General features: G+C 37.8%; 1 protein-coding gene across 1 annotated transcript in view; it reads right to left on the bottom strand.

Moving 5' to 3' along the window:
- The window catches only part of LOC121332724 (3'-5' RNA helicase YTHDC2-like), a 28,987-nt gene extending 4,768 nt beyond the window's left edge, over positions 1-24,219 (bottom strand). Inside the window, exons 1-26 of the mRNA XM_041398435.1 lie at positions 23,941-24,219; positions 23,601-23,691; positions 21,918-22,114; positions 20,000-20,196; positions 19,178-19,344; positions 16,311-16,413; positions 14,975-15,131; positions 13,011-13,118; positions 11,766-11,911; positions 11,248-11,383; positions 10,732-10,858; positions 10,410-10,475; positions 9,316-9,494; positions 9,045-9,141; positions 8,877-8,964; positions 8,712-8,792; positions 7,721-7,803; positions 6,594-6,699; positions 6,340-6,459; positions 5,723-5,995; positions 5,153-5,279; positions 4,016-4,221; positions 3,394-3,589; positions 2,220-2,320; positions 622-911; positions 37-214 (exon numbers count right to left, since the gene is read on the bottom strand). Of these exons, the coding sequence (XP_041254369.1) occupies positions 37-214; positions 622-911; positions 2,220-2,320; positions 3,394-3,589; positions 4,016-4,221; positions 5,153-5,279; positions 5,723-5,995; positions 6,340-6,459; positions 6,594-6,699; positions 7,721-7,803; positions 8,712-8,792; positions 8,877-8,964; positions 9,045-9,141; positions 9,316-9,494; positions 10,410-10,475; positions 10,732-10,858; positions 11,248-11,383; positions 11,766-11,911; positions 13,011-13,118; positions 14,975-15,131; positions 16,311-16,413; positions 19,178-19,344; positions 20,000-20,196; positions 21,918-22,114; positions 23,601-23,691; positions 23,941-24,121 (3,801 nt within the window). The 5' untranslated portion in view covers positions 24,122-24,219. The remainder of the gene's footprint in view (positions 1-36; positions 215-621; positions 912-2,219; positions 2,321-3,393; positions 3,590-4,015; positions 4,222-5,152; positions 5,280-5,722; positions 5,996-6,339; positions 6,460-6,593; positions 6,700-7,720; positions 7,804-8,711; positions 8,793-8,876; positions 8,965-9,044; positions 9,142-9,315; positions 9,495-10,409; positions 10,476-10,731; positions 10,859-11,247; positions 11,384-11,765; positions 11,912-13,010; positions 13,119-14,974; positions 15,132-16,310; positions 16,414-19,177; positions 19,345-19,999; positions 20,197-21,917; positions 22,115-23,600; positions 23,692-23,940) is intronic.
- Positions 24,220-24,644: the final 425 nt, after the last annotated feature.

Genomic DNA, 24,644 nt, shown 5'->3' with positions numbered 1-24,644 from the left:
TTGAAGAGCAGGGTAATATGTTTATGAGAACGGTACCTTTCCAGACATTGGAGAAGATGGACTAGCACAGGGGCTAGGGAAGCTACTGCTGTCTGCAGACTTCACTGATGATCGATCTGACCTGTCATCTGAAGTTCGTTTGGAGTGCAAAATATTTTTTCGTTTGCAATTCTTTGACTGATGAAGTATGGGGCGTGTAGACCTCACAGGAACTCTAAAAAGTAAAGGTAGATACACAGCAGACCATGAGTTTTGTAAGAGGTCACAGAACAATTTACATCTACGTATCAGCCTACTGGATGACCATACATATTACAGTCATTCCAAAACATTTAAACACTAAATAAAAGAGGATGCATTCATTCTGAGTGTTATGGTTAAACCTCTTCTGCTACTTCCCAAGGAGCACAACTCAACTATTTCTGACTGCTCTCCCAAACAGCCAGCACATGTATTAAATAGTTCTCAATGAAATCACAACCACAGCACAGCACAGGACAGTATCAAAGCTTTCTGCTGTATTTATATTGTTTCTTTCTTCTTAGAACTAGCAGAAATTCAAGTGATGTTTTTACAGGTAAATAAATTACAAGCTACAGTCTCTGCAAGATCTCAACATACTTTTCAGCATTAGAGGAGTCAGAGAACTCAGTTTCTGCTGTACTTCTCCCGGTGTCAGTTGACCTCCATGTAGATGGTACAAGACAATCTTCGGAAACCACAGGTCTTGGTCTCTGACCAATTCCTGAAGGCTGCTGCAAACCCGCAGACTGTTCTTCAGCAGTTAAAACAGCTACAACTGCTCTTACAGTTGCTTCATCAACTTGAGACCACGATTTAGAAGGAGTTCGCATGCGACGCAGAAATAAGCTATGCCACTTCTGTCTGAGTTGCAACAGCAAACCAGCAGCCTGTAATGAATTTCAGTTCTGTTAAAGACTAATAAAAATATATCAGTTAGGCAAAGGGTATCTTATGTCTTTGCTATCATGCAGCAGCTGGCATTCTGGCAAACTGAAAGGCAAGACTAAGGTCTCAGGGAGGGAAAGAAAATCTCACATTTAAATTATGCTGTTATATTTTCTTTCTCAGGTCCAAGATAATTTCTAAACCATTTCATGCTGCACTGCACAAAAAACTTAAAATTCTATTGTAAACACTCAGGATTTTTCATTTTTCACTTTTAAAAATTTTTCTTCTCTTTAAAAGCAGTCTTTTCATGTCTAATGCCCTTCCTGCCAGTTCAGTTTGTATTTATGGGCTCTTTACACATACTTGATGGAAAAGACCTCTGGTTACTCTAAGTTCTAACACAATCAGAGCTTTGCAATAACCAAAACTTTGTATCTTCAAAGGCTGGGGTTTTTTCTTCTTTTTATAAAATGTGACAGCAATTTTTTTTCTGCAGTTCCAGTTTCAGGTGCTTCATTTTAGTCAAGCAACTTTACTCATCCTCTCAGAAAAGGAAATACACAATATGACATTTTTACTCTCAGCTCCTGCGGAAACTTTGTCTAACCCAGCTAAAGCGAAGGTCTTGTGTGCTGGAGCACCACACAGGCAATACAGGCAACCACAAACAGCAGAAGGGCCATTGTGCAGCCACTACTCCCTGCAGCTTGCTTCTCCCTGCAGCCATTTTCTTTTGTCTGGCAGTTTGTTTAGAATCTCCTAACTTATGGAAATGGATCAAACTGCCAAGTTGGAAATCATAAAACATCAGCTTACCCAAATTGCTTTGCTGCAGATTGCTTCAAAGCAGATCCAACAGCAGCTGACTGCTGAGGCTTTTCTGCTTCTATGTGGGACAGCTGCACCATGACAGAGGAAGAAGAATGAACACTCTTGCAGCCAGCTAGGTAATTAATTCTTTCTTCCTTTTTGCTCAGAGGTGCAAGATTTAAGAGTTATGCATTGTTACAATCCATAGGAAGCCCTACAACTTGGATGCTGAATGTGTGAATTCACACAAATGACTAGCCTGGGCAAAAGATGATTGAGTCTGTGTTTGTATGTTTTTCATATTTTTACAGAACTCATAAAATAAAGGTTAACTCATTTAGTATGTTTTCCTGTCAATTTGAGAGACCTGAAGGGATCACAACAGCCATTCTTACAGTAAATTTTTGGTTATCCAACTGTTTTAAGAATCTTTTTAGGATGGTATGGCATAAATATTCTCCTACACAAAACAAGCACGGAAATGATAGATTACGTACTTCAGAGTCCAATTTGAGGTGAAGCCATTCATCTAGCTTCAGTAGTGATACATTAGAAGTTGTTCTGTCCTCCATCTCACTGTCACTGCTATCACTGTCTCCTGAATTAAGTATAAAAGGTGCATTAACATTTCTGTATTATTTACATTTACATACAAAAACTTGAACATTACTATATTACCAGCAACAAGCTAATTTTCCTTCAAAATTTTCACTTAAAATGTACAAATTTGTACACACACCTTTTCACTTCTGCATATACACCTCAGGGAAGGTCTTTGCTTCAGTTAGGAGAACACATTCCCAGACCTCTTAAGGGCCCTACTACATAAAAAGCTATACTGATGTGATCTGACTCCTTCATGTACTTTCATCAATAACAAGCTATTATGAAACTTTTGCCTGAAGTTGTTTGTAAAACCACACATTGCTCTATGCTTTATATCTTAGTAGAACAATTAAGAAAAAAATTGCAAACGCACATGGCTATTTAGGATTCCTTTTTCAAAGTGCAATTCAATCAGTATTAACATTATTTTAAGGGTAACATTTTGGAGCAGTCAGGAAAGTCAGCTTGGACTCTTACTTCAAACTAGTATTTCTAGAGAACTGACACAGATAAGATTATTTTTGCTTCTATTCTTACAGCACGCCATTTAAACATGAAAAAAAGAAATTTTAATAAATTCTCTACTACTTCTAGCTAGTAATAGGGCTAATTGACATTAAATATTATAAGTAGAAAATAATCTTTAAGATGCATGTGTCAGCTGAAAGCAATATGATTATCTGCCATGTTAACTGTAACTATATTATTCAGTTTGAATCATCTGGTTCAAAGTATCAAATAAACTAGGCTGTAGAAAAAATATACATACTACACTTCTCAGCATTAGTACTGTCTTTAAACATTTTGGTTGCATTTTTTATTTTTATGAAAACTACCGAAATTTCTGAGACCCCAGAACCATAAACATTATGAACTTACAAGGATTCACAAAACTCAAGACATTTGTAACACAGCCTCTAAATTATTCCTCAACAGCTACAGAACTGTATATAGCTCTGCTATTTCAAGAATTAGCCAAATTATGTAGAAAATAGACTTGAAAAGTAAGCTTCACGTACTAGTACAATACCAATGCAAACATTCCAAATCCAGACTCTGGCATACCTTGACGGGATGAAGATGCCTGTAAAGCATTACTTGGTAACCTAGCTGGTCCACAGAAGAGAGCCACAGTGATAGGTGTTACAACAGAACAGCACCTGATGTTTGCTATCCTGTGAGCTCTCGTCATTTCATCGTATATCAGCCAGTCTGTAGGGAGTGCCTGAACAGCTGCAGTTTGGCCATTCACTGGGGGAATCTGTGCAGGAGCAAATAAGACTAGGTTATTTTATCGTCTATGTGTCATTAAAATACATTTTAAACTTACTTCCTACTTTACATATGTAGAAATAAATACATAAATATTTAAATACACAAGAATAAGAAAAGCACAAGTATATTCAACCAGACTTAAAAGTTATCCTATCACCTTGAAGGAAAATTTTTTGCTTTAAAAGAGGATCTAAAGAAACATCAGTTTCAGAGAAGAACTTTTTCTTCATGACAATGAGCAGAGATTGTAACCTCACCCAAATACTTCTACAACTAGCTTTTTCTTTTTACTATTTTGCCTTGTTCCACTTAGCAGGACTAACTGAACTACTGGAAAAATACACCAACTCAAATTTTTCATTCTACCACCTGCCAGAAAAAGTATTTTCTAAAACGTTTGAAGTGTCTTTACCTTTTTATACTGAGGTTGACTAAGAACAGAGGTTGGATGAAATCGCACTTTCTTCTCCTTTGGTGCAGTTAAAACCAGGCTCTCTCGGTCTACATGCGCAAGATTGGGATACATCCCGGCCACTAAGGCAGCTTTAACTACAGCCCAGTTTTCAGAGTTAGCATTAACATCTCTAATATCAGCTCCTCCTCTGGCTCTAACAAAACCTGAAGAAAGAAGGAGGTCAAAACTGTGTTATATTTGCTTGTATTTAAGATCTGCTTTTTTGCTTCTCAAAAGGAATTTGGAAAAAAAAAAAAAAAGTTAAATAAACTACAAATTAGTTGCATTTTTCACAACTGCCAAACATTAAGAGCACCAAGAAAAAACCCTTACACTGAAATCCTTCCTGGTAAGGGGCTTCATATTAACGTAGAATAGAATTACTTTCTACAATACTTCTTAACAGAATATTAGAAATTGTGTAGTTTAATTGCAACTTGCTTACAACTTAGCATGAGCTCAAAGTCTTGAGTAGGTCAACTCTAAATAGTGTAGGTGAACTGTTTGTTAGCATAAACAGCTAAACAGGGGAAGTAAAAGATATCTTCAGATAAAGGATGAGACCTTGGAGGGCCCCAAGGCTGGCTCAAGCTGTCATATAAGAGCAGGTAATGGGCTGCCCACACTGAGTCAGTGGAAGATCCCATAAACTGCCACTGGATCAAGACAAGCACGCAAGGAACAAGCAGGGCACATGAAGATCAGGCACAATGACAGTAAGGGATAAAGGGATTTCATTATTCAGGACACTCTCCAGGGACAACAAGCTTGAGCTGAAATTAACTGACTCTACCTCAGAACCTAGGGTCTGAACTATGGCAGTTTTAACAACTGCCTCAGCAAAAAATTTACTACAAGATAAAAACCCAAGTCAACATGTCTCACACTGCAGGATAGCAGGATGTTGAACAATCAGGGTGCTTTCAGCTGCTCCCCAGCCACATTTTCTCACCCTAACATCTCCCCATGCCCAGCATGAATATGTACTGGTCTTGTTCAACTTAGGAAGGAAAATGACAAGAGAATACTATCTTCCTTACAATTTGTAAACACCTAACTCCAAAATTATGTCAGAACTTTTTCTAACCTATTTACCTGAGGCTCTAAGCTGGCCAAGCAACTGTGTTCTCATTCCTATGATGATTTGCATTGTGGCTTGAGACAGGAAGTTCTTTTCACAGAAGGTTCTTTCCCAGCCATCACTGCGTGCCTTCTGCCACGCCTGTGAAGAATAATTTTTTAACATTTGCCTACTAATTTAAATGTCTAAAATTTAAAAATGCTGAGTTCTAAAAGCTACATTTACGGCAATAAAATTAACCAAAGCAAATGTATCAAAACCTGATTTATTTAACTACTAGATTTTTTTTCCCCCATTCCCTAATCGAAACATAATAGTAATTATGTTATTTTAAGTTCATTATGTTATTATAGAGATCACTATGTCAAGGTTACTATTTCAAGTTATCCACGTAACAGGATATAAAGTGGCATCTTGCTGGAACTTACAGAATGTAACCAGGTTTGAAAAGGTCAGACAAAATGTGTCCTTCAGAAATCTGTGAGTCCAAAATACAGAAAGGCCACAGTCTACCATTCTACACCCAGCCTGGCTGGTAGGTGAGTTGCTCTGATGAGTGAACAGTCCTCATCCTGAAAGGATACCTGAAAAGCCCTAAGAAGCACCATGTGGTCGCTGAAGGTTCCCGCAGTAAAACGCTTCCTGCACAGCATGGCTGCCCGCTTTTGAGAGGCCAGCGTGGGCAGCACGAAGGGGTCTCGGTACGCCAGAGCACAGGCAATGGTGAGAACAGGATCCAGACACTTCAAAACAATGGCACACAACACCATTTTACCGAGGTGGGGCTCCACTGGCAATTCAGTGAGATGATAACCAAGCTCAGTCAGATCTTCCCAAGGGTCCATGGCATCTATAGTCTGTTTGAAAAAAGGTGGGGATGTAGGGAAAAGAAGAAGAAGGGGTAAGGGGGCAGAATTAATTTACAATGAAACCAGAAAGGATACGAATATTGGACATAACCTAGATTTTCTCCCAAACATTAAAGAAGCAAGTAAAATTAGTTTCAATTCAAGATTTTACAGCAGTCCCTCCCCTTAAAATGGAAAAATACACACACACACAAAATGAAAACCAACAAAAATTCAAAGTATCCTTAAATAAGTGAACAAGACTTTCAGTACAATTAAAAGTCAGTAAGATATGTTACCACACCATAAATACTAATAAATACAACTCCCATCTACATGATTCCTCTGCTGACCTTGAGCATTTGCAGAGCATTTTTCACAATTAAAGCTGGTGGAGGATCAGGAGCTTTCATAAGAAAGTCTACAACTGGACAATTAATTGGAGCCAGAAGTTTTGTGTGCAAACAAAGCTCCTGCAAATTAAAAAGAAGAAAAGTACTATTAAGGTTTGGGAAAGAGAAAATACTTACACACCTTTTTGGAGTTGTTAGTATGGTCTGGTGAAAATACGTTTTGTAGAAGTTGTAACTTCTAAGTGAACACCCACCTGAAGTGGCATTCTTAGAAGTTCTGGAGTCTGAAATTCCAACATATTCTCAAATCGGAGCCTGCTGAAGAGGCGAAAACAGACTCCAGGCTGACAGCGCCCAGCCCTGGAAAATAAAACAGGTCAAGCTGTGAAAATTAGAGTTCCTTTTTTATAAAAATACAACCCACACAAACTTAGAATGCAAATGCAGAAGGCCCAAGAGAATGGTAATTTTGGTGTTAAGAGAAAGTCCCTCATATGAATCAAAAGACTTTTCAAGTACATTAATTATTTTTGACAGTATGAAAATTTATATAATTTTATTATAAGAAAATACTTTCAATAGTTATTATAATTTTAAACCTACACTGAAAAATCTGGACAAAAAAGAAGTAAGACCTATCTAAATAAAGTGATATAATTTTTTTGCTAACTTGAGATCAAACCAAATCTCAGCCATCTTGTGCCATGGGGAAATTAAGTTGCCAACGTTGTTTCTTCTCCTCAAATACCCCAGTTAGAGGTCTAGATGCAAATGCTAGCATGAAGACCCTAAAATGTGCGAATGAAGGAAAAGAGAGAGCAAATGCTCACAATTCATGCTCAAAAACCTGGAGGATAATTACAACATTTTATCCCCAAACAGGCATTTGTTGCTATCTACACAGCAACACTCAGCCCTCACTCAGGGCGCTGGGAAGAGTATGATCCTGAGCATCCTGATGAATATGCAAAGTCATGAATACTTTGGAGATAGTCAATAAGGAAACACTTCTCAGTGTCACTTCTAAAGAAGGGATGCCAGGATACCAATTAAAAACTAGCAGTAGGCAGTCCTTTGCCCACAGACAAGTTACTGCGGCTGCTGGTGCTACATGGCAGAAAGAAGAATGAAGCTCATGGAGGAGCAACAACAACAACATTCTGGGACATTCCTGAGTGCTGCTTTTCTGTATATTGGGAAATTAGTCCAAGAAAATATACGCTCTTAATTTACTGCAGAGAAGTATTAGCCATTGTTCAACATCACACTGGACTAGCCTAGAAACATTACCCAGTGTGGCTGCTATAGATTTGCACTTTACTCTTAACATATGGGATGGTGAACATCTGCAAAGTAAAAATCAGTACGAAGCATTTATTACCTGCCTTTTCTCTGGATAGCACTGGCTTTTGAAATCCACACCATCTTCAGCATTGTAACACAACTCAGTGCATCAAAAGACTTCTATAAAAGCAGAGCAAGGAACATAAAATCAGGATTAACCATGGTACATGAAATGAAAAGTTATTAATAAGCTTTTAACAGAAGTTCTTTGAAAAACAGAAAAAATAATTTGAACAAACACCAGTACCTTCTGGCACAAAGGTATGCTCTGAACTATGTCCTTTCAATTGAATTTATAATACATGTTTTGCATTATCTTTGTGCTATAGTTTCCTAAATTGAAGTTTTATTTCTAGTCTCAGTAGGTAATTTTGAGTCAATAAAAGATATGGATTGTATTTTGAATTATCACAAATCAGGAAATAAGCATTTTGTTATATTGATTAAAGTCTTCTTCTTCGTCTCACCGTAACTTTGATGCAAAGTTACAGAAAAATTGTATTACCACAGGAACTTTAGAAATTTGGCATGTATCTCCCCCATGAAATCCAACTTCATTTTCAAAGACGTAAGTCTTAAAACTACCTCATCACACTATCTCTCCTTTCCTTCACATGCAATTTGGGAACGGCCATTCAACACATCATAAGCAATACTTAAAAACTTAAGGGGTTTGATTTGGACTTGACACAATAGTAGGACAAAGGCAACTCCCAGTGCTCTCTTAAGTCTCAGGAAGAAGGTGGTCTAAACAGATGGACTTGCTTCAAAACAACTGAGAGAAATTGTAAATTAAAAAAAATACATTAGCATTTCAATCTGCAATAGTTTTTACAAGGTTTATTAACACCTAATTATTTACAATATTTGTCATAAAACAAATGTCAAAACTTCTGTGATCTCTGTTTCTTGACATGCACTTGCTGTCAGCCTACTATAAGAAAACAGTACTCTAAAATTTACCTCTTATATATTATAGAATAACACTAGGAAGTTTACTTGTCACAGAAAGTTTTAACTGATCATACCTCTTTCACCTTGCCTGAGTCAATAACAAATACAACATCATTGACTGTTATGCTGGTTTCTGCTATATTTGTAGAAAGAATCTGCAAATAAAACAACCAAAACCATAGTTAAAAGCAAGACAACAGAGATTAATACAGTATCTGACAAAGTCCTCTAAAACTTACTATTTTGCGCACACCAGGAGGTGGACTTTTAAGCACTTTCTTCTGATCCAAAGTCTGCATATTTGAATGAAGCATGAAAACCTGGTATCTAATGCAAGACAAAGAGCACATCTAAGTATTTTTAAAAGATGCAATGAAAACCTCAACCATAGGAACCAGAGGCTTTACCTGTGCACATTGTCAGCAAATCTCTTGTCATCAAAAAGAATACGATCCCTCAGGCTAACTATCTCATCATATCCAGGAAGAAATATTAAAATTGCTCCTGAAAAAGAAGCAGGTTTGCAGAGTTAAGCAGCAAATTCACTTAAAATATGCATCAGAACAGTACACGGTAGCATTTGGAAGGTTTCACCTATTTAGTGTTTCCAAAAGAAGGGTAGGATTTGTCAAAGGCTGAAAGTACAGTAATTTACCAGGAGTGTGTGTTCATATTTACCAGTCTCACAACTATGACAGATGTTATAAAGCAAGTGCATAATGAGGTCAAGATCCACTTTTTCATCATCAAAACTGTGATGATAAGCTGTCAAGAGCTCTCTGTCCTCTGCACTAAGGTCACTACCACTTGTTCGGACCAGGGAACTTTCATCCAGATTTCCAAATCCTGCTGAAGCACTGAAATAGAAAAACGCACAGACCAGAATCAAGGCTGTTTGTTTCAGGTCTGCATTCAGCCACCAACTAAAATTACATCAACACCAACAAGACTACTCCTTTCAAATTTTAAAGAGTAGCAGAACAGCACCTCCAAAATACTATTACTATTCACTGATTTAACTGTAATCCAACAAAGCATGAAATTTCAATTTTTAGCATAACTTTAATTTTCTTACTCTTTATTAAAACATAGTCATAAGCAAAGTGTCAGAACTCAAAGTATAAAGACACTACTTGTTTACCTGTTAAATAAAAAGTATTTTAAATAAATGTTTTCCCAAATGTTTTCCTCACATGAAGAGGTACTACACAAATGGAAACCTAAAAATACTAATCTCTACAAAATGATAACTGAACTGTAACTGCAAGGTAATCAGAAACCAATTCTTGAATGACCCACTGGAAATGTTACTTTAAATTTCTTTAATATGGCTACTATGTATAGACAACAAAGTATAGATAAAAACACAACAGGTTTGTTTCCTAAATAAGCATCTGAAATTAAAATGGTAGATGGTAGTGTCATTATTTATATTTATCTAAGTCAGTATACTCGTATCCTGCCTAGACATATAATCATGATAGCAATGCCCACATCAAAAAGATAAAAATTACTAACATGAAAGAAGTCTACACCACTCTTAACTATATTTATCCTAGGATTTGCACAAACATAATCAATGAAATACACTGAACACAAACACTTTTTTTAAAGAGCAAGTTTTCGAAACATTCCTGGTCTCAAAGTAATCCTGCTACTAAGGTCAGATTTAAAGGCATAAAAAGCTAAAAATCGTTCTGATTAGAAGACGAAACGCAAATTTCCCTTCAACATTTCCCTTCAACTGTTTCTGCAAAGTAGTTATAGCTCACCTGTAGGACACCAACAGGTCAACAACCTCTGTCTGTCCAAAGTGCTTAGCCCAGTCCACAGCCATCCTGAAAGAGTACACAGACATCTTTTTTAAACTTCTCACTTCAAAAGACACACAGCCTAAGACTTTCAATTAAGAATTCAGTTTATGATTTCCAGAACACAATGTGATAAACAGAAGTTAGAAAATGCTTCGAATGTCAAAATTTATTATTGCTTACAGTAGTCTGTTAAGCTAGCAATTAGTTTAAATATTAAAGAAATTTCTTTCTCATTTGTATACTGACAAATGAATCTATGTTTTGGTTTGTTTGTTTTTACCAGCCATTAGATGATTTGCAGTGGATATTTGCTCCCATACTGATCAGCTGCTCTACTTGACTCAAAAAGCCTCTCCCTGAAGCAATCATTAGTGCAGTCGCACTGGTTTCACTGTGCCTATAATCAACTGAGAATTACAAATAAATAAATAAATAAACAAATAAAGCAGCAAACCAAATAAAAACATTCTTGCTTTATCACCTAAACACGATATGAATGTGGCTTATATGACTTTTAAAATCTAGGCCAGAGAGAATTTGTTTTCTGACTTCATCCCACCACTCAGTTCATATGAATTTAACACTACTTTAGACACACTGTAATAACTGTCTGTTAATACTTCAAAACAAGTACAAACAAAATCAATTAAACAATTCATTAATTCTGTTAATTATATTCACTTTTCCAATGGGCACAAGAATTCAACCCAAACAACATTTGAAACTGGAGATAAAGCAGCCACAGAAATTCAAGTCATTTTGTTATTGTTTTTTAATTATAAGATGACAGACTTACCACTGACATTTTCAGTTAAAATGAGATGGAACACCTGAGCAAAGGCGTCGATATCTTTATGCAACCAGATGTCAGAAAGACAAGAATCCATTTCTTTTATTAACCATAGTTCAAGGCAATTATCATCTTTTTCAGTCTGAAGAGGAAAAACAGTATTGAAAGATAGATATATTCTAAGATTTATCTTTATTCTCATATATTACGCATCAAAAAATTGGAACAGTTTGTTTTCCAAGTAGCAATCAGAAATCCAGCATTCAGGTACCAGTTAAAGCATTTACTGCATCATGCAAATACTTTATGCAATAGCAGTTCAGTTATTTGTGCTGAACGGAAGTAGTGCACAAACCATTTTAAGTGAAAAGCACACTTTGACTAGAGTAGTTCTTGATAATTTTAAAAAAAAGCATCTATAAAATATGTTAATGCCATTCAAGAAATTCTACAGGACTAGTATCTTTGGAAAACAGTTTTTAAAGCAGATTTAAACACATCTCCCAACAAAAGGAAAAACTTACCAGTTGATTAAATACTGTGTCACCGTCATCACCCAAAAGACTACACTCTTCAGCCCTTGGGACAAATCTTGGTCTCTCAGGTTCCAGCTTAGTATTATTTTCTCGAGCAGAACACCACTCAGTAAGAGTGCTTTGCTGTTTTTCTTCTACAATTCATAAAGAATTTCCATGAGAAGTTTTACAGTCATCCTAATTATCCATTAATTTCAGTTTAAAAAAATTGCAGTATTTAATTACAAAGTTTAAACTGTTCGAGCTCTTATTTAATCTAGAACATTGTTACCAGTCCAATAAAAATTCCATTATTAAGGACACCCAAAGTGCATCACTGCAAAAATCTGCTATAAAAACAAGGTTAAGAAATATCACTTGGTTGCTTAACCCATTAAGCCTGCAACTTGCTGCATTAAAACAAGATTCCCAAGTAACTTCTACACAATTCTCAATCCAGATCCTTCTCCAGAAGTGAAACGCCAAAGAGCAGTGATATAACTCTTGCATGTAACAACTAATTTTTGTGTACTGGTAAAAGAAACAGTAGAAGCCATCAGTGCCCCAGCTGAGCTTTTCCACCCACAGTGACCAGAGCTGAGCACCATGATAAATGTGTAGATAGCACTGTATGTTACAGCTTTGGGGTTGGCCTTTTTAAACATTTTTTTTAATACTCATGAGGACAATTACTTTCAGCTATCAGGAAAACGTCTCAAATATTGTGATCAATATACCCAAATACTTAATAAATTGAAAAGTACCCCCTATATTTGGTTCAAGTGTGTTACTGCTCCTTGACCTAAATATGTTAAATGCATCCATGTCTGAAGAATACACTTAAAAATATTAATAGTAGAAACCACTTCTGTGCAAGATGTACAAAATCCCGCCTCCTCTAATAGCTACATTTGAATTTGCACCTAAATTTCAGCATATTGTATCTTATGTTTCTATAGTGTTCACGTGGGCAAAGCCACATGTGTATGTAATTCTACTTCATAACAATTAGGAAAAATATAACATTTATCAACTAAAAGAAGTAAGAATATAACCACTGAAAGTAAAAATACTTTTTTCAATCACAATTTACATCTACAGTGTAAACACAGGGTTTTAAAGATACATGCTGTCATCATGTCTCATTTAACAATCTGATATCAGAATATTAACAAAGAATCATTTTACTTGTTGTTGAATCCATCAATCAATGAGACTCATTGTCAAGCCATAACAATTAACTAGTCAACCAACCTTGCTGCTTCTCTTTTTTGTACTTTACCATCTCTTTGTTTGTATACCCAGTACTTCGTAAAATGTCCTCCAAAAACATCTCTTTAACTTCAAAAGGTCTTCCTTGGACTAAAAAAATAAATAATTCATGAAAGATTAGATATTCCCAAGCTTCGCTTTAAGAACATCAGTTCTTAAAAATAGTTTTTATAGACAGGAAAGTGAATTAAACATGATTAGGGCCTGATTTAATGAATTCTTATATTCATTGGAAAGTCTTCTAAGAGTATCTTCACTTGAGATTATCTTCTTTAAGCAACTGGGCCACAAGAAAAAAATTCAAAAAGGAAATGCCAGGTATGTACCATGTTTTTCATCAACCTCTATTAAGTGCTAATCAATTCTATTAAGTGCTAATAGCAAGAGATGTAAGATTGACAGTTATTTACTGCAATTTTACCAAACGAGAAGAAAATATGTCATTTTGTTTAGGAGTACAAAAAAGAATTCACTGTGTTAGCCGTCTGAATTACTCAATATAAGATCACTTAAGACAGTTTTAGCATAAGATCCCACAAGCAGACTGCCATGTCTGTATTCAACTACCTCCTTTCATGAGAAGTATATGAGGAGATGGACTTCTCCCAATGTCCTCAATTACTGCAGTCAATTTTGGCTTTCTTTGCTGACTTCTTCCCATGGTCTTTCTCTCATAAGAACTTAGTCTGATTTCTCTTTTAACATCACTGATTTCTAGACCTTATTTATGGATATAAAATTATTTTTCTACACAGGAAGAATTCGTATCTATGTTAGGTTCCTTAGTAGACACTTACCACAACTAAGTTCAGATCACCTAGGACTTATCCCTCCTACAGAAAGAAGAAGCTACAGCTCACATATTTTTAGAAGCTGTCACAGAGGAAGACTTCTAACACTAATCACAAACTCTGTGTTCTACAGAAACCCACAACAAAAAAATGTTACTGCGGTGAGGATTGTGTCAACTACACTGCTGAAGAATAAAACCTTTTTCATGATATTAATAGACAAAGTATCTAAACTCTCTTTTCTTAATTCTTTAATTAGCAAAATTGGAAAAAGCATCTTCTCAATTGTGATTATCCTGCGAAGTCCAGTATGTGATAACAGTATAACCACTGCAGTAAACCGAAGAAAGAGACAGTAGCCAGAATTTCCTAAATAAATCTATTGATCTAAAAGGATGAGAAGCTGCAAAAAAAGTAAACTGGAAAGCCATACAAAAATTACAGTAAGGTTTTTCTCCCCCCACAAAAAACTGCCAAATATTAAAATCATGTGTAACTTCCCGATTCATGCCTCCAACAAGCTGCAAGCCTTATTTTCCTAGGCAACAATTTAAACCCGAAAACCAGAAATGAACACTTTTACACATAAATAAGACAAAATAACTCTTTCTCATTAACATCCCATAAAATTAACCAATGACTTGTGTAGAAAATTCTAAACGAAGCAAAGAATCATGTGATTAAAACATATACCCCAATTTGCCTAGGACAGCATTTCTGAAATGAACAGATAAGAGTTATCTGAGTTTTATCCTCTAACTAGAAGCAATCTCTGATGCCAGAAGTAGAATCTACTGGAATATACTAAAAGATATCACACTCTTGCAAACCCTAGGGGGTCTGTATCAGACCCTATGCAGACCAGCACTTTAAGAACCTTTTCCTCCCTGAATTGAACATGGAGGGGATCAGGACATCCCTGCATTTACAAAATATCCATTGATAAATACAATTCTCTCTGAGGTAGATATATAGTTAAGAAATAGACAAATAGTTAAGAAATAACAAACATAAGTAAACAAGAACAAGCACTGCTGGTAACTCTAAGTGTATTTATCACATGCCTTTACTCAAAATGGTTTGGTACAGTTCAGTTAAGATCTAGGAGTCCCAGTGCAGGTATACTGAGATTTAAGAGTTTACTGAAGTACTTACTGTGTATTACTGGGCAACATCCAAAATACCTAATAAAGAGGTCTGCATCTAGAGCAGCACTAGAAACAATTAGTTTTAAATTAGCTTGGCTTTGCAACACATCTCTCAGTTTTATTAGCAAGAAGTCACTGAACCTATCCCTCTCATGTACTTCATCCTGTATGAAAGGAAACAAAAAAAAAAAAAGAACATGTAAACATCACAGATCCAAGATCATAACTTTTCACAAATATTATTTTTCTAAAACTAAAACCAGTAATTTGGTGGTGCACTGCAGAGGTATTAAAATGCTTAAGTTTAACTTAAGAAGAATATTTTGAAAATCTACCCGAAAGTAAAAAACAATACTTCAAAAAGTTTTACAATGGTATCAGAGTAGACTGCACTGTAATGCACAACCCATCATGGACCTTCATTTCAGAGATCAAAAAGAGCATCTGAAACTTCTCTAATTCTTGCACTTGAACCGCATTTTCAAGATAAAGCCACAAACTGCAAGTCCTGAAATCTTATTTCAATAAAATTACCCTTCACAACTGCTGAGAATTTAAAAAAAACCTGTATGATACCACATAACAATAAAAAGTAGATAGATATCTTAGATCAAATAAATTATGCACAAAGCTTACCATTAAGGCACATATCTGACTTATCATCTTTGCCTATCTTCTGTTTAGTTATATATTCTGAATGTATGAATCAAGAACAAGATTTGCAGGCTGAAGTCAAGAATGCACAAACCATTCTTATGCTTTTTTACTCCTTGGTAAACAGCCAGCCACCTAAACTTACCGCGTTTTTTTTCTTTTTCAGCAGTGGAGAACTTGCAGCAAACATTCTGGTGGTTCCACTGACTTATCAAACTCCACAACAGGAAGTTTACATAATCATACATGAACACAAATAATTTGCTAGAAATTAGACTACATTTTATGTTGAAAACACTGGGCAAACAAAGGGACTGCACACTTGCTACTGCAAAATCAATCAATGATAACAGAAATTCTGACACACTTGTATTGAACCTTCCTAAGGCTTTTCTACTGACAGAGGAAATTCAGAAAAATTCAGATCTCTACCCTCCACAATCACATCACAATTCCAAAATTAACTGCTGACAAAAACCTAATATAAGATGCTTTTAGAAGAAAAAAAAAAACAGAAAAATATGCATATTACAATAAAAAAATCAGTAACTCTTTAAAGTTAATTCAGGTTCTAACTTAACAAAAACAACTTTCATGTCCATCAAATTAATACAGAAAACTAGGGGCTCATCTTCCAATTAAGAAACAATAGATACTGCTCCATCTCACAGGAAATATGAGATCCTTACCACAATAACATGTGTCACGCTTGATAGGGTGCTGTCTCCCGCCATCAACGTGCGAAGCAGTATGCCATTAGTGCAAAAGGTTACCAGTGTCTTTGGAGAAACCCTAGTGAACAGTGAACAAAGATGCTTCTGCTTTTTTCACCATTTAAATGCTGCTAGCTTTCCACTATTTACTGAAAATTAAAGACTGAAGGGCTCCTCACCAGAAGTGGAAGCACTGTTCTGCCACCAAAGAGTTCATGCATACTTATTTGTTTATAAACTACACCTGTTCCCTAAGAAGTTCCTAAGGATTCTTAGTACTAATGCTCAAAAACTTCAGACAAGCGATTAATAAACAAGGAGAGATTAATTTTTTTCTAAATTAATGAGCAAGTGAAACAGAATCTAGAGAACCTTGGCATGTTGTATTAATTTACTGGAAAATTCAGTGTGGACTGTCAGGTCACAATTCTTACAAATACCCTCAGATATAATCTTTGTCTACATGTGGCAGGTTGACCTTGGCTGAATGCCAGGCACCCACCCAGGCAGCTCTATCCCCCTCCCCTCAGCTGGACAGGGGAGAAGGAATTCAACAAAAGGCTCAAGGGTCAAGGCAAGGACTGGGAGAGATCACTGGGCATCTCTCCATCATGGGCAAAACAGACTTGACTTGCAAAACGTGGTTTAGTGTACTAGCAATTAAATCCAAGTAGGATAATGAGAAATAGAATCAAAACAACACCTCCCCCCACCCCACCCTTCTTCTCAGGTTTAGCTTCCATTTTTCTCTAATTCCTACCCCTCAGCACACAGCGGGGACATGGAATGGAGGCTGTGGTCAATTCACCACATCTTGTCTCTACTGCTGCTTCCTCCTCACACCAGGGATTTCTCATTCTTCACAAATTGCTCCAGTGTAGGTCCCTCCCATGTGATATAGGAACAGACTGCTCCAGCATGGATCTCCCATGGGTTCAAAAGTCCCACCAGCAAAAAGTGAAAACTCCACTCTCTGTGGGGCCACATGTCCTGTCAGGAGCCTGCTCCAGCACAGGCTTCCCACAGGGTCATAACCTCCTTTGGGCAACCACCTGCTCTAGTATTAGGCTTCTCCGCAGGCTGCAGATGGACTGCTGCACTGGGGATTTCCACGGGTTGCAGGGGAACATCCTCCCCACCATAGTCTTCATCATGGCTTGCAGGGGAATCTCTGCTTTGGCACCTGGAGCATCTCCTGCCACTCCTTTGGCACTGACCTTGGTGTCTGCAGTACTATTCCTCTCAAATATTTGCAATCCCCTCTTTGTAGTGCCGTGCAGATTTTCTTCTCAAACAAGCTGCTCCAGAGCCAACGCTCACTGCTGCCGATGGGCTTGGCCTTGGCTAGAGGCAGGTCTCTTGCAGCCAGCTGACAGAGGCTTCATCAGACACGTGGGAAGCTTCTTCTCACAAAAAAACACTCCCCTCATTACCAAAACTTTGCCATACAAACCCAAAACACCATATTTGACGAAATCTCAAGAAATAAGCTGAACCTTTTCAAATGCTTTGATTTTTCAAGAATCTAAAATCCTTAAAAGTACCTACTACCTGTGGCAGTGCTAGTTGTGCAAGTAAAACCAGCAATTACTTCCTCCAACACTGACACTTTTAAGTACTGAAAACTTCCACAAAAAACTGTAGAGTACTAAACAAAGGAACACACATATATATGTCTCTATTTCAAGTCTGGAATTCTTTTTTCACTTCAAAAATACTCTTACATGCTGAATTAATGGAACACATATCAGACGGAAATGCTTTACTTTTTTAATCTTGTCACTCCTTTTCATCAGCCTTCTAGAAATCACCCCTACTGTTTAAGAGACACTAAAACATAAAAAACCTCATTTCTGTGTTACTGCAAACACTTCCATCCAACACTTTTTGCCAAGACGGAAACAGTGTCATCTCTCCCTTTTGCTCTTTCTCAAGTGAACTCTTTGGCTCTTCTGCACTGCTTCCAGTAATTCTTCCATCTGACCTATACTTTGTTTTTCTTCATTCAGCATAATTCTTCCATACAATAACCATCCACCTTACTTGCAATTCATCTTTACTTGCTTCTCTAATCTTCTGATGCTCTTCTTCTAGCCTGGTGACCTTCAGTATGCATAACAAAATTCTTCAACTTGGCTTTGCTGTTCAGGTGCATTCATTTTCATTAGAAATGTATTATCTTCATCCATATAAGCAACATAACCAGCCACACCTTTTGCCATCTTCCTCTCACCTGTATCCCAGTTGCTGCCCATTCCTGAAAATCCCACTAATTACACAATTCAAAGATTTTAGAAACCACACACAATCTTCAGACTTTCATCCATCCCTGCTCTGTTTTAGGAGCAAATTCCTCAGGTCATCTAGAATTTCTGCTTTTGCTTTAAGCATAAAAGATGAAACAGAGTAAATTTAACCCAGAGTAGATTGTTAATGCTCAACATCATTGTTCACTTTCTAATTTTGTTGTTTTCCCTTTTCTGTGCCCAACAAACTCTCCCCACCTAGCTTTTGTCACAGCATGCCAGTCTTCCTAGCTATTTTCAAATCCTGCAGAACTTTTGGATTTATCAATGTTAAAAGTAGAGAGGACAAGGAAGAAATCAAGAGAAAGCATCTGCAGTTCAGTTCTATAGAACAACTCACTGCATGAGACTGCATAATACAGGAGAAAAACCACCCTTTTCAACTCTTAAACATTCATTACCCAAAATAACACATCCTACTTACACTTTACACAGTGAGATTTTACTGGGCTGCATCCCAAATACACTGTAGTTGAAATAACCAAGACACAAAACACCCATACCAGACCAACTGACTTTAAGAAATGTCATCAGTACCTGCTTTCTAATCGGATCTGATAACCAACTGTCTGGCCAACCTTTTCTCTTCTTTCTGCTGCCACTCTTTCAGCCACAGCAAGTGCTGCCAAACGTCTTGGCTGAGTGCAAAATATACGGCAGGGAGCTCCATTTTTGTGACAGTCATCAAGAATAAACTGGGGGATCTGTAACAAAGTGGTTTAAAATTTACTTTTTACTTTGACAGACTCATAACTTTTTTATCACAATGAAACAATTTACATACACCCCAGTATCACATACATTGCAAAATTACTCACAACAGGATTATCACTGCAAATGTTCCTGAAGTGGCAAAAAAGGTGACAAAAATTAATTTAATCTATTAAGTTTCATCTCTTTCAAACAAAACACAACAACAAAAATAACCACAAAAAAAAATCCCAACCAACCAACCAAGAGTTGAAGCTTCTCTCTCCTGCTTCAGGGAAATCTATGTAAAAAAAACCTGTAGACATTCTTTCATTGTAACACAATAGTACTCCACATACCAGGAACTAGCTTTAGAAGGAAAAGGGTATATAAAACTGTAGCTACTTTCCCTTCAATATGCTATGACTATTTTAAAGAAAAACTGATATCCATCAGATAATGGTGCAGAACAATTTATGCTTTAAATATGTGTCTGCTGGCTTAGCATTGCAAAAACAAAAAAGTTAACTGGAATACTAGACCTTGAACCACATGGGACAACCAAAGCTTTAAAACTAGAATTTTAAAAATCCTTATTACAGAAATATTACAGATTTGGTATCAGTTTGGTATAAATACTGTTATGTTTTTTATTTCATCAAAACTTACTTGAGTAGTTTTTCCAGATCCAGTCTCTCCTACAATCAAAACAACTTTATGGTCCTTTATTATTTTAACAATTTCTTCCTGTTTTTCAAAAACTGGTAGTGATTGCCTGAAGGAATCAAGCTCTGATTCCCCTCTTTTCACAGGAACCTGGGGGATACCATCACTAAGTCGTCCACTTGTCTTCACTTCTTTGTTTTCTGTGAAAAGAAGTCAATAAATTATAAAGGAAGCTCACTAAAACACTGGTTAAAATTGTACTTAAAAATGAACACTTCTGATTTTATTAGCATCCCTGACATATTTAAAAGTGATTTTCATGGTAATACATCCTGTTATGGTGCTTGAAATAAATATAGTTCAAATAATTTTTTACTTTCATAGAAATTTTAAACATAACTGAATTATCACAGTACGTTGCTTAAGTTAAAAAAAGGCACAAAAAGTGTAAAGAGAAACAGAAACTAAATCAGAGAAAAAAAGCCTTGGCCTTTGTACCTGTTTACACATTCCCATCTCAAGAGTTTGCCTATAAAGATCCACCAGAGAATTAAACATTTAAGTTATTCCATATTGACAAGTGTGCTTTCCAACAAAAAGACAACTTTACTGTGATTCACATGCCTTCTTTCACATCATTACTTGTCTTTCAAGACCTCCTTTCAGTCAGTCTTACATCTCCTAAGCCTACTCCATAAGACTTGTCTCAACAGGTACCAGCTGAAACATGATGCATTGAAAACCCTGGAGCCACACAGCAGTGTGATGTATCAGAAAGCAAGCAGTCTTCTGAGGAGGCTACTTCAACATCAGTATATTAAATGGTACTCTATACCTCCTTAATAATTATTTTCCAAAAGAATGAGCGGCTCACTGTCAATGCAATTTTAATGCAATTATACAGGCATAATGCAATTATTTAATGCAATTAACAGATTCACGTATTAAATTACAAACACTGTTTTACCAAGACAAACACAGACTAACATTTTAAATGAGCCAAAGACCATTCTGGAGAAGTAAGGAAAGATAAATTTTACACTATTCATTAATTTATACCCTACATCTCTAAGAAACTGCTTTTTGATACTTTTATTATAGTTCCCTCTGTTCACTAAACAATCCTATTAAACAATGAAAGAACTGAGAAAAAAAATAGCAAAGGAAGCACTTAAAGAACAAATACAATGAATCTGAAATATCCATTTAAACAAGCTATACTGCTGTTCTCTGTTCACCACACCCAGCTTTGTACACAGAAACACAACATAACTTTTACAAACATAACTTTAAGGCAACAACCATGTTAAAATCATTATTTTAAAAATCCATCTTATATCAGAAGATATTGTCTTCCAGAGGACTTTATATACTCTAGAAATCAAGAAGTTTACATAATAGCTCAAGTTTACCTAACAGCTCTTACAGACCAAATCTTTTTTAGGCGACAAAACAAAACATGAATTCCTTATTTTATCAAGGACATTAACTCCTACAGGCACAAGAGACAGTCTCACTTTCTCTTAAGGGCATTCTTACAAGGAGTGCTGGTTAACACCTGTCTCTTTAATCTTACCCCATGGAACTTGCAGAAATCTGCACTTCACAACTGTACTTCAAAAAAAAAAAAAATCTGGCTGAAATTGTCTCAAAGAATCAAAATTAACCTTATACAGGGGAGACATTGCAATGTGGGTGACAGGACTTCCTGAGCATCTTATGACACATGTTTTAAAAAGACCCTATATTTATCAACAATTACAAGACAAGAAAATTATTAGGCTTGTTTAGAAAGAAGAGTGTCAGTTAGGACAGAAGAAGAGACAGAAAATAGGGAGGTTTGTTTTGGGGTTGGATTGTGGGTTGTTTTTTCAAGCAGTGTTGATTCACAAGTCCATATCACAAGACACACTGAACATACCAGATTCAACAGCATATGCATTTCCTTGTTCTGTCTTTGGCAGAAGTTCTGTTCGTTCTTTATTTGTGACAGGAAAATTTCGAATTAAAGTACAAACAGCGTGTTTTGTACCAGGAGTTAAGGCACAAGTCATTACTGCACGTTTTAGTTCTGATCCATCCTTTTTTCTTACAGTTAGGTATCGATTTGCTCCTTTTCTGGGAGAAAGGAAAAAAAGCATTTCAGGAATGCAAACTAGTTACCTCCATGTAATGATCTTTGGCAATAATTTTTTCAAGGTGACTGTCAGCTTATTTTCAAATACAATGTCGGAACAAGAATCCTCCAAATAACGTCCTAAGTAGCATAATGCAACATTCACAACAGTCATCATCAAAAGCACTTCTATTCATGCGAGGTAGTGCAGATCAGACACTGCAGACATCAGATGACTATGCCCCGGTTACCACTGCATTTGTCTCCCAAAATACAGCCAGCTCTACCAATCATTTTATCAACCAACACTGAGAGTTAGGACATCAAATTGACTTTCAGACTAATTTGAAAGATTTAGACGTTAAAAATCAACAAATAAGCAGAATAGACAAAAAAACCCCTCCCTGCTAGTGGGATTCCAATCCTTAACAAAATCCAAAAAAACATATAAAATCTCAGGATGTTCATTATCAAAGATTTACTATGTAGAAATGGAGCAAGAGCACTTAACCATAACACTGATCTACTTCTCAGACTGAACTCTTGACATCAAAATGCAAAGAATTGTTGTAAATGTGTTTCAAACTGAACTAACTTGTGCCTGGGCTACAACTGACATATGAACACTTTCAAAACAAGTTCTCAGGGTAAGAACAGAAGGTCACACTAAGAGCCCAGCGACCTGTCCCTGGCAAGGGTGGAAGACTGGTGCAGGTACGCAGGTGCTGGCAAGGGCAGCCTGTCTAAGGAGAGGCACCGCCACGTCCAGCAGCCCATGGAGAAAATGACTGTGTCCTCTTCACATCCTCGTTTCAAGTATTTACATACACTGCTGAGAACCCCCAGAGCCTTGTCTTCTGCAGGCTGAAAAGTCCTAGCACTCTGACCCCTTCAGCATAGAGCAGATGCTCCATGCCCTTCATCAGGTTGTTGGTCCTTCACTGAACTCTCACCAGTCTAGATCTTGTCCTCCTGGTGATCCCAGCTCTGGACAGACACAACACTCCTGGTGTAGCCTAATCAGTGCTGAGTGAAGGTGAACCATAACCTCCCTCTGCCTGCTAGCAACACTTGAACCCTCTACTATGCCTCCCAACAGAAGCACTCTTTTGGACATGCCATTCTAAGGTGCACTTTACCTGTCAACGCCAGAGATTCTATGCAAAACCTTGGAAAACACATTAGTGCAGGGAAAAAAAACCAGGAAGTATCTTTATGAGAAATCTTTCTTATCACATGAAGTCCTCAAAACTGCATTTCAAACTAGTATGTTATGTGTTTTTTTACTCACACATCAAGCAAAGCACAGAGAACATAAACAAACACACTTATTTTTATATTTACTTCTTAAAGTTTCTTCTCCAGTACCATTTCTCACGACACTACAGGACAAGTTAAAAACACAGGTAGTTTTAACAGTGACAGCGAAATCCCACAAATTTGCACCTGAAAAAGAAAATAGTACATAAAAATAAGAGTCAAGTTTACCCTTTACTCTTCGATATCAGTCCAAGAGAATGACAGAGCCGGTGAACAAATGCTCTTTCGGTTCTAGTGAAAGAAGACGGAAATTCCATTTCTGGAAAGAGAATTAAAAAAATAAAAACCCGAGCACAAAAACTCAAGAGGTAGCAGTATCCCTGACGTATGACCAGGGCACCAGGAGTTTATCAGTCCCCAAGCCCCCCATGCTGCCCTTGCACAGCGGCACTGGAGCCAGCGCTCTCCCCCGCGGGGCTCGGCCCGGGGCAGCGCGGCCGCCCGAGATGCTCCTGCCGGGGAAGCCCGCGGGCCCGCCCGCCCCGCTCCGCGCGGCTCCCCCACGCACCCGTGTCCTCGCCATAGCGGAACCGCTCCAGAGCGAGGTTCACAGCGATCTCCACCTCCTCGTCCACGCGGATATCCCTCAGACCTTTGCCGCCTCGGCCGCGGCCCGGCGCGGCGGGAGCGCCCGAGCCCGCGGTGCCCGCGCCGTGCTGCCGCGGCGGGACGTTCCTGGGCCGCGACATGGCTCCGGCAGCGAGCGGCGGCTCCGCCACACGCGGGGACCGCAGGCGCTGCCCCTGGCGCAGCAGCGGGGCCGGGCGGCGCGGCGCCGTGACGTGTGCCCAGCGCCGGGCGGCAGCGGCACGGATCGCACCGGCGCGGCGGCGGGAGGCGGGAGGCGGAGCCGCCCTGCGCACGGAAGGAAGCGGCTGGGGTGGCTCTGAGCCCGGCAGAGCCATGCCGGCTGTGCCGTGGAGCCGGTGTTGCGCGATAGTGTCACGGGCGGCTGTGACTGGAGAAGCGGCGCTGATACCTGTCAGGTGTCATGCGACTTCATGGAATGACGTTCAGTATCGCAGTACTCAGCATTGTTGTTTTGAATGTTTTATGGAGTCATCCAGATTTTCCTTCTCTTTCTTTTTTCCCCGTCTTTATTTCTCTCCTTTCTTGTTATGTCTTGGCAAAGTATGTCTAACATATTCTCCCCCTTGGTCTGTACCAAAGTCTGTAGTGAGGACTTCGGTACAGAGCACAGGTGAGGTTGTT

This window comes from Onychostruthus taczanowskii, unplaced genomic scaffold, assembly GCF_017590055.1.
Source record: "Onychostruthus taczanowskii isolate IOZ18803 unplaced genomic scaffold, ASM1759005v1 scaffold148, whole genome shotgun sequence".
Lineage (NCBI taxonomy): Eukaryota > Metazoa > Chordata > Aves > Passeriformes > Passeridae > Onychostruthus > Onychostruthus taczanowskii.
The sequence above is the reverse complement of the archived record's forward strand: the minus strand, read 5'-3'. Positions and strand labels throughout refer to the sequence as shown.